The 10,079-nt window shown below is 42.0% G+C and overlaps 2 protein-coding genes across 2 annotated transcripts in view; one reads left to right on the top strand and one right to left on the bottom strand.

Annotated features, from left to right (window-relative positions):
* Positions 1-3,041, top strand: part of LOC109484483 — a 23,694-nt gene extending 20,653 nt beyond the window's left edge. Inside the window, exons 21-26 of the mRNA XM_019787752.1 lie at positions 350-500; positions 840-898; positions 1,118-1,272; positions 1,627-1,705; positions 1,990-2,118; positions 2,667-3,041. Coding sequence (XP_019643311.1) covers positions 350-500; positions 840-898; positions 1,118-1,272; positions 1,627-1,705; positions 1,990-2,118; positions 2,667-2,942 — 849 coding nt within the window. The 3' untranslated portion in view covers positions 2,943-3,041. The remainder of the gene's footprint in view (positions 1-349; positions 501-839; positions 899-1,117; positions 1,273-1,626; positions 1,706-1,989; positions 2,119-2,666) is intronic.
* A 211-nt stretch (positions 3,042-3,252) lies between these two features.
* The window catches only part of LOC109484403 (mucin-5B-like), a 41,465-nt gene continuing 34,638 nt past the window's right edge, over positions 3,253-10,079 (bottom strand). Inside the window, exons 56-68 of the mRNA XM_019787651.1 lie at positions 9,887-10,067; positions 9,309-9,538; positions 8,652-8,841; positions 8,235-8,419; positions 7,645-7,810; positions 6,916-7,086; positions 6,642-6,673; positions 6,326-6,442; positions 5,720-5,818; positions 5,322-5,450; positions 4,984-5,032; positions 4,557-4,674; positions 3,253-4,067 (exon numbers count right to left, since the gene is read on the bottom strand). Of these exons, the coding sequence (XP_019643210.1) occupies positions 3,896-4,067; positions 4,557-4,674; positions 4,984-5,032; positions 5,322-5,450; positions 5,720-5,818; positions 6,326-6,442; positions 6,642-6,673; positions 6,916-7,086; positions 7,645-7,810; positions 8,235-8,419; positions 8,652-8,841; positions 9,309-9,538; positions 9,887-10,067 (1,839 nt within the window). The 3' untranslated portion in view covers positions 3,253-3,895. The remainder of the gene's footprint in view (positions 4,068-4,556; positions 4,675-4,983; positions 5,033-5,321; positions 5,451-5,719; positions 5,819-6,325; positions 6,443-6,641; positions 6,674-6,915; positions 7,087-7,644; positions 7,811-8,234; positions 8,420-8,651; positions 8,842-9,308; positions 9,539-9,886; positions 10,068-10,079) is intronic.

Genomic DNA, 10,079 nt, shown 5'->3' with positions numbered 1-10,079 from the left:
ATTGAAACTCATTTTACATTCATACCTTACGCCCCAGGTATGTGAAAAAAGCAGACGAGGCCATAGATGCGGCTAAAGCCAAAGTTAGGCAGGCAGAAGTCAATTGGGACATCGCAGTGAAAGATATACAAAAAGCACAAAGGAAGGTGAGAATGTAATACAGTATTATATATACTTAATATACTCTATATTACTTTTACTACTTAAAAGAATAAACTCTTACTTTGCTTCTGTTCCTACTTTGAATCGCATTGAATTTCCTTTATTACACTGTTAAATAAAACTTCACATGAAGGTTGGGTCATCAATATTCCGGACATTATCCTTGAATTCTTCGATATTGTCCTAGGTTCGCTCTGCGGAAGTCCACTGGGACCGTGCCGTTGCCTGGTTTAACGAGAAGATAAAGGATGTCCGGGGAGCGGAGAGGCACTGGGACGACACTGTCGCTGCGCTGCGTCACGAAAGATCCAAGTGCTCCTTCAAGAAGTGCAAGTGGTGTAAGTATATGGCCTTTCAACATTTCATTTGTTTTACATTGAAAAATTTTAGTTAACTCGAAAATGCCAGAAAATCATGAAGCATAATGGGCTTTGCGGGGCAGGGAAGTCGATCCTTTACATTGTATATGATGTACATATATATGATTCTTCTGACCTGAGTAACTGTTTCAGCTATTTCAACTACATGCATGTAAATGTATTTTTTATACTTAAGCATCTTACACGTACGTACGTAAGCATCAAAGAACTGGTTTTCTTGTACCCCACACACATAAAGACTATTTCAACAGGTAACACGTTTGCCTTACCCAAATTATCCTCATTACTTTCCAACAGACGAAGTATGGTGCCATGCAGAAAACGCTGGTCGGGCCATTTGCCAAGGAGCACTGTGGGTATGTGACGCATCTCTTATCTAAATTTGCTTTGCTGTGTAATTAGTAATGACATGGTAAACATTAATAGTCATGTGACCCACATCCAGGAATACTAGTACATGTAATAAGTGATGATGAATGGCAAATCGATAGAAACTATAGATAGAGTGCCTTGCACCTTGACGTAATGTAGTTTAGCTTCGAGTGTAATGTGCCGCTCTTTCTCTGGTCCAACAGTTGGCTGAGCAGGTAGTAGACAAGAGCCGATATCTGCTTGATGTTGCCATCTTCGCGATGAAAGCAGCCCGGGAAATAGTGGACAAAAGCCGCATACTTCTCGACGCCGCCATTTTAATCCTCAAAGGTGCCGAAGAGTTCGTCGATAAATCTCGGTAAGTTTTTTTTGATAAAAAAACTCGTTTGTACGTACCTAACACCATCATACTTTAAAACATTGTGGTGATTTCGTTTTCCTAATAGAAATGTTTCAGATTGTAACTTATATTCCTAAAAATGCAAAGCATGTTATTGATAATTTAAATCAGAAACAATGTGCACTGCCAGACATATATATATATATATATACATGTAGTTCCATCCGGAATAAAGTAGGGTCTTATTTACTGCGGATGCTTTTATGCTCATCATGAATACAATCTTATGCATGGGCTTGAGGTAGTTTCCGAATGGGTTGTGGGTTTGTGATACTTTGTTGACGTTAAGGTTTTTTTATGTTACTCGATTAGTATCATCTTAGATGCAGCTGAAGGTTTCCTTGAGGGTGTGAAGCAAGCGAATCGCTTTGGAGCAGAGGTGGCTAAGAAGGTAATTTGTATATACCAAACTTTGCAGCATGTCTGTGGTCCATATGGTTGGTATTTGACATGATAATACAATCATGCATATGTTTAAAATATCCAAGTGATATGGTAAAGCATGAACAAGCACTTAATTTTTGTCTCATACTACATGATTAAAACAGAATAGAAGAAATTACCTTTGTCAGCAAAAACCCATGGTCACCACCTTCCGATTACCATACTTATGGCACCTCGTATACTACTCAATCCTATCCCATACAACGGGGGTAATTATGTTCTATGATACAGGTGGCAGGTGCGGTACTAGGCGGGATAATAGACATCCAGGAGATCGGATTCAGCGTGAAACTGGCCGTCGCACAGAGCGGTCACTTCCGGGGGTGGATCAAGGTGGCCTTCTTCGGCGGGAGTCCGAAGGTACATGCTAGCTCTTATAAGTTGTGTCTTGTTACGTTGAAGTTTCATAATGAGATGACTTTAGATGGGTAATGTTGAAGAACCAAAGGACAATCGTTGCGCGCGCTCCTCCTGTTGCTAATGCAGTATGCATGATATTTGAAAATCATTTCCAATCAATCGACTTTCCCTACCAAATAATTAATATGTGTCCGAATAACTGGACTTTGGTCGAAACTTTTGGAATGCCTATCTGTCCCTACCTCCTTTTCAAAGAATACAATGACCAATGATGGTGCATTAATACCATTGTTTAGTAAATTGGTATAGGGGAAAATCATTTTTATTAATCATCCACGGCTTTCATTTATTTATTGATCTTTAATGGTAGTCCCTTCAGCCCAAAACAGGCTGTTGTCCAAGGGAGCCCATGGTACACACAAATGATAAATATAGAAAAGTAAAATAACAAAGTATTAAATTACCGTATTAATGCTAAATCATATTAAACCATAAAACTCAAAATTATACCGCTCAGTAACACTAACGATATAACGCTCTTTAAACAGGAGTTCAGATTTGACATCAACCTTCCGTCGATCGAGGACATGGTGAGCGCCCTCGTGGACATGGTCAGAAACGCGCTCGGGCTTCGGCGGAAACGGGAGGCCGACCGCCTGGAGTTCGAGCGACTCCTGCGTCTGAAGTCGACCAAATTGTGCGAAGGCATCGGGCCCATGCCCTGCGCACCGAATTACGCTAAGCTGGGGCAGATGGCCGACTACAGGGCTGCCCTACTCGGGGCTAGAGTGGTGAAAGGAAACATGGGTCCTATCGTGAAGTGATTGTCAATTTTGATCCTAAGTCAGATCAAAATTGCAATTGAAATGCCGTGTGTATGTGCTGTCGCTGTCAAAATCATTTTTCTACCAACTCTTCACTGGAAGAATATATGCTGGTAAACCAATAGACGGTTTACGTATCATAAACACAAATGTACTACAACAGGGCAACCAATGCTGATAGATAGATCTTTTATATATAATCACACGTTATATGAGCATAAGGATTATGCTAGTTATCTATGCATAACTAAAATAAGAAATTGTGCTCTATTCTGAAAGCACAGAATAATGATAGACAGACATTCACATATCATCATGAAGCTGAAAGGCTTTATTTGCGCATAAATGAAGCAAAACCACAAACCTGTTATACTTATCATATAACACTCATAACACCAGATAAAGTAGTATAAGACGTCAAGGTACAAGACCATATTTGAATTATAAATAATCATATCCTCACAAAGTGACTACAGGGTTTACGTTACATGTGTTTCGCCCGTCTGGTTGCTGGATTTCTGATACACAAAACCCTATATAGGTCTTTATTATCACTATGCTTGAACACTACATTCATTCATTTAACATCAGTGTGTTTGTTCAATTGGACTGTTTTTTGTTTGCTAAGACAGTAGATTGATTCTCATACAGTCGCAAACACCATGAGAATTAAGTATAAGTGTGTAATAGAAATCAAACGTTGGCACAACTTGCAAATCTGAAAACAGGGCTATTAGCCCTTCACATTGTGCACTTTTTAACTGAACATAAACGGCAATCCAATAGGCAATATCTCTGATATGGTTATATTATGATGTAGGCTAATGCAATTATGAAAATAGGTGATTTTAAAAAGATATAAGTGAAGCAGCAAAGGCCAGCAAAGCGCTTGTGGGAAAAACAAGGGAACTTGGAAAGGGGTACCACGCCAACTCTGTGGTTGGTTCGGTCCCTTAGCATCTCTGGTTATCAGGGCTACAGTCACAGCTGACCACGTTGGTGATGTAGTGAGTCTGCACTGATCCGTCGGAGCATGACAGGTACACGGGTTTGGTCTCTGTCTCGGCCGGCCCGCAACACGAACAATACTGCTCAAAGGAGTTGGTCTCTGGATGATAGTGAGACCTAGAGACAAACAAGGCAAGTATGTTATGTCCCAACAGAACTATATAGTTCCCATGGCAATACGTGCTGTGCCGACATGTCTGGTCTATGTTGTCGTGGCTGTAACTGGCACACATTGAGAACCTTCCCCCGACCAGCATTCAACCAAGTTCAGGAGCAGTCTGGCCAGAGTTAGGCCACGCCCATCTTTCTATAGGAATCGACTTGAATTTGAGTCAAATTCAACCTGCGAACACGCCTGCTAGCCTAGTCCCAAACACCAGCCAAAAACTAGCCATGGCCGAATCTGCCGTCCATAACCGAATGTTTTAAGCATTTTGAAACATTCGGATCAGGCAGCCGAACAATAGTCGACCTCACCGAAAACCAAGTGACCTTGCCCCCGACTTACTCCTACCATTATCGTATAGGACTGTTCAGCCATAGCCATAGAGAGCATCTATAGAGAAAGATAGAGAGGGGGGTCTGTAAAATGGTGTATGATCTTACCCGCTGGGGCACCTTCCTTCGCACCAGGAGATGGAGACTGGTTTGGCACTGGTGCAGCCGCCCACCGTCAGCTCAGTCTGGTTCTCGTACCGGACACAGACACCTTCCGGGATGTCACCTAAACGGGTCGGGGAAGAATGATACCATCCTGTTCTCATATCATATGAAACACTTGCCTGACTGTTCCCAAACATTACGGCAATGAGGATATGACGCTCTGTGGATATAGGTCTGTTCATTATTTTGTAAAGTAATATAACTCGCTTCATGCCATTTTAACATATGATAACACAGATATGCATCAACAGAGAAAATCTATGAAAACCGTAATTTACAATAAGGTGCCTTTATAAGTGTCATCAAACTGATTTTAACTGATAGCTAATTGCATGTTCAAAGTAGATAAACAAAATAGCTAATGACTCACAGCGCCAGGTCGGGCAACATCCGTCAGTGGGTTCCTCCACAAGTTCTCCCTATTGAACAAACTTATATTAGTCGCTGGTAGAAGTATATATCACTTGGTCAATGCACATGCAGAATTAGCGAAAGCCAACATCAATTGACCGAGGTCCTCTTTGGTCATCTTCGTAAGATTTTTATGATGATTCTTGTCCATGGTACATTTCAGCTACTCTGAATTTTGGCAGCATCCTTATATTATAGTTGGATATTATATTTCGCATGCCCATGCATGTGATACAACAAGGACAACATCCGCATTTCTCTCTGTAATGGAAGATATAGATCTTCACGTTTGCTTACGTGAGGACATGCTGGGGGTGCAGGGCATGTGATGGTGGAGCAGATCTCGAAGGCTTCACCCGTGGTGGGCATCTCCCGACATTCACACACTTCACATGGGTCGCCACCCGGAGACCAGGTTGAGTTAACCTATGGAAAGAAAACAAAATGAGGCCAAGGAAGTTGTTAGGGTATATTGGTTATTGGCCATCTTGTGGATTGAACGCACGTGTTGTTAAATACTAACATAAATATTGCTGCCACATATCAGAATGTTTGCTATGTAAATACAGAGAAATACGTGATTCATAATGTATGCAATGGAGAGGAACGTTCATAAAATCTATGATTTTAAAGCATACGCTCATATTGGTAAACAAGCAAATAAGTATCGTAGGCACGCTATTGGTGATACTTACAGCATGATCGATGATGACGCCACTGCTGGTTTGCTCACAACACGAGGTCGGAACGCACTCACCACAACACGTCCCCGGGCTGTTCACCAGGGTGTAACACTGTGGATATGTTGAGATCCTTGTTACAAAACTGTGTACACACTGTTCTAGAATGAAAAATCCTACTCCCTGTAAGCACACCCCACTTCTGACACCATGTTTTGTGGTCCTTAGAATGAACCTAACTCATTGGAGTAACGTTAAACTGAATTATCTTACATGGAGCGAATAGAGTCTGCAAAGACACGTCTGCTCTCGGTCGTGGTGGTCACGAACGAGGATGAGAAAGTCAGTTCTATATGTACTGTTGACCTGTTGACTAGCTAGGTGTCTATAGACAATGCCACACCCAGAACACTGAAAACCGGATACCTTCTAGCCTAGTGTGTGGATCCTTGTTAGCAAAATGTGTACATGTCCTACTCCCTTCTAGTACATCCCACTTCTGACACCATGTTGTGTGGTTCCAAATTCTTAGAATTACTAGTAAGTTAACTATGGACAAGGTGTCTGTAAACAACCTGGACATATTGGATTGTTTAAAGTAGATAAAGAGTAGAGCATTACCGGAGGGCAGGAAGTCGGACAGGTGGTGATGTCGTGGCAGATCTCTATGTAATCACCACTGAGGGTCTCATTACACGTGCAGACACGACAGGGCCCCTCGTACCATGTCTCCCCGGGCTGGAAGGTTGTAAGAAATTTTTAGGTATTTTCTTCTGAATGCTTCCGTTAGTATGAGCTTCCATATGGTATTCTACAACAGAGTCTAGAGAAGCGTTGTAAAAGACAATCTAGCAAATATTCATTGTCAACTAATACTTGTTGGGAAATAGTTCAGTTCTCTCAGACTATGAAATGTTTTGAATCCGAATTAACGTACCTGGTGCGGGACGTTATTATGATCCACGCAAGCTGTAGGAAAAAATGAAAATAATGTCACTTCTATGTATATGTAACCAAAATATAACAAAATTCTTACAAACTGAAGCGGCAAGTTTAAACACGTCATTATGTCGTAACATAATGACGTGTTTAAATACGATATATCATAATATATCGTGAAATGATAATGACTTGAAGTATTGTGAACTTGATAAAGTCTGTTCATCAATATTTGCAATGTCCGTCCCGCTATTGATGCCTGGTGCACCTACCACAGTCAGTACTGAGAATGCAGTCTCCTGTCGTCACATCCAAGACATAGCCGTCCGGGCATGCGCAGTCCTCCATGAAGCCTGTGCCGCACGTGATAGTTTGGTGCTGGCAGGTTTCGGGACACTCGGTCGCGCATGGGGTGTAGATTCTGTCCGGGGGACACTCGGATGCTACGAACAAAACGTTGAAGACAGATATGATTCTTATTCACTACATTTGGACATAGACTTGGACATATCGCAAGTTGCCTGCACTCAGGGCGCTTTTAGACCAGGGGTTACGCTTCCTATTCCTTCTTCTGGTTTCTTTTTTTCTTATTCACTAGACAAATATACTGTTAACAAAGGTAACTGGTAACATACATGTACTTGTCATGCAGCAACTTCGCTGTGGGACATTAAAAGCAATGGAAACTTTTTAAACGGCATTGCTCGGTACAAAGCCAATTGGCCACTTATTGAACTATTACAGTACGATAGTTTGTCAACCGTCTCAAACCGTTTCAAAACATATTAACAAATGTTTACATTTATTTACTGTGGGACAATGCACTGAACTTTTGCAGGTTCAAAATTTGTAATAAACAAATTTGTATGAAGGAGGCTATCACTTCGGTAAGTACTAGTAACGGCAATTTAGCTAGCAGTTTCGAAACATCATTGGAAACGAACGTGGAGGAATAAGAAGTAGATATAAACATTTCGCTCCTTTCCACGCGGAATACTTACGGCATTCTGGTACAAGTTCCCTCCAGTCGATACACACGCCGTGGCTCAGGCACGCCATGGCGTAGGCAGTGATGGTCCAACATGGCGACGTCTCCAAACACACGTCATACTCACAGTCCTCCAGGAACTGGTGGTAGTCAACCAAGTCGTGACAGGGCTCAAATACCTGCAGACAAAATATTTCATGTACAAAAGCAAAGGAGTTAGTCGAAGCCAAAGAAAACAGGGATAGAGGGGAAGTATAACCTCTCGAGTATATGTCCATTAACAAGAAACTACATATTGCCTGGGTAAAAATGCTGAACTTTGATTGTACATGAACTAAAATGGCCTGAGTGGGAAATAGCCATTAGGATACGTAAGCGTAGAAAGCATGCATTATCAATGATATCAGTCACAACGTATTACATTATTTCTACTGTATTTCATAAACCGTATTTTTATGACACTCGCTATGACGTACATGTAGTTTAAAATGGCACTTTTATTAAATTGTACTACGCGTCTTTCAGTGCGTTGATCAATAAAATTCATCAAAGCACTGAACGATGCGACAGTATTTGTCTCCTTTAGAATGGAACAGGACGTACGTCGCTGAGTAGGATGTCGCATGCCGTGGGTGTTGTTGTGTTGCCGAGTACGCAGTCTGTGTGGTTGACGTAGCAGTCCTCCAACTCTCCTTCAACCAGCCAATCATAGCCGAACTCTTCAGTGTCGGTCGTCACGGTGCCGTCCGTCAGGGTCAAGTCATTCGACTGGTCGTTGTCATAGAAACCTGCACGTGAATGGAATATTCCTCTTCAGGATGTTTTTGGCATATCTCTGACATGCATATTATAATTTGCATGCTTTGCCTTGAGCGATTAAGGGTTTTACATCCTCTGCTATGTAACTCCATTTTATTTAAAAGTTGTCTATGGTCAATGAGTCGGTGCGTAAAAAATGTCTGCCTTGCTTATTTGTGTATGTCTGCCCATCACCAACAAACAACCAGCTGTCTTTCTTACCACAAAGACCCTCAATGTCTTCGAAAAATTCTGGTGGGATGTAGATGGAGGCGATGTAGTTCAGCTCAATGTAGTTGACTTCCACGCCGAGGGCGTCGATGACCAAACGCATGGTGTGGTAGCCGTGTCGGGTGATGGTCATTCCGCCGACGTTCACAGGAGGCCTCAATGGTTGGCCATTCACTATCACCTGTGACAGCATAGAAGATAAAACGAATAGAAGATTAAGAATGTCAAGACCATGTACAATCTGTAGTGGTCCTGGGAACTACTGACGTCTTAATGTCACAATCGTATCGTGTTACATGAAGCATAAAAATTTTATTGTTTAGTGAGTAAGACAGGAAAACATGCTGTCCGACAACACATAAACAGATCCCATCTTCCCGGTCATTTTTAGCTGTTTGAACTACTAATCAATCAAAAAGCCTCGGTTTTACATAGTCTACATTACGGCAATTATTCACATTTACAGCACAGACTTTGCATGTGAAGATAATTAGAATCTGAGCACCGTTATTAAGGGCACCGTGAATATTATTGTCCTTCCTAAAATGGAATTTCTAGTATGGGACAACAGAGGACATATTTCCCATGTTGCAAGATGAAGCTTCGAAGATACAGCATGATATCTGACGCTACTGCAATGTATCTTACCCATCCAGTTCTGCCAAGTTCCACCTGGAACCCTCCGTAATGCACAGTGACGCTCCTGGTGCAGGTTGCAATCGCCCCGTAAGGTTTGGTGCAAGGGAAGTTCTGGGCCCAAATCTCAAATTCGTCTGAACCAATCGGTTTGGCCATCAGGTAGGTGCAGTTTCCTTGGTGAGAGAATCTCCTGCCGTCACATGTTGAGTAATGAGGCTCACCATACAGGAAGCAGTCGCCTAGTGTGGGGTGATAGAGAGAAGATATGCTGTTACAGTCTGATGCATGTAACCCGTAACCTTGGAGTGGCCTTTGGGTCACACTTTGAAGTGGCCTTTGGGTCTTTTTACGTGGTAACCAATAAGTAAAAAAGAAATAGAAAAAAATGTTGTCCAGTATTTGATAAGGACTGATTTTTGTTTTCTACATGTAAATTACCTGGCTTGTTTGTTTGGTATACACAACTTCTAAATAACTAGAGGAGGATGTGACTCTTGCCATTTACCGTGTATTCTCTAACTAAGCTAAGGATCAGCATTGCTCACATTATACGTGTTGCACAACTTCTGAAATTTGAAGCTTCTTACACGGGCATTGCCAAATCCTGCAGCAGGGGTTGTCAGGATCCTCCACGTATTCCGGATCGGCTCCGTTGACACACTCAGGCACTGTCACCGCTGGGCATTGTAATGGCTCACACCAAATTTCTCCACACACACAGGTGCAGGTAGTACAGGAGGTGATACTGCTGGTCCATGATTCTCCACTCTGAAAGGTATT

This window comes from Branchiostoma belcheri, unplaced genomic scaffold (genome assembly GCF_001625305.1).
Source record: "Branchiostoma belcheri isolate BF01 breed outbred unplaced genomic scaffold, Haploidv18h27 scaffold7, whole genome shotgun sequence".
Classification (NCBI taxonomy): Eukaryota; Metazoa; Chordata; class Leptocardii; order Amphioxiformes; family Branchiostomatidae; genus Branchiostoma; species Branchiostoma belcheri.
This window is presented reverse-complemented; position numbering and strand designations above follow the sequence as displayed.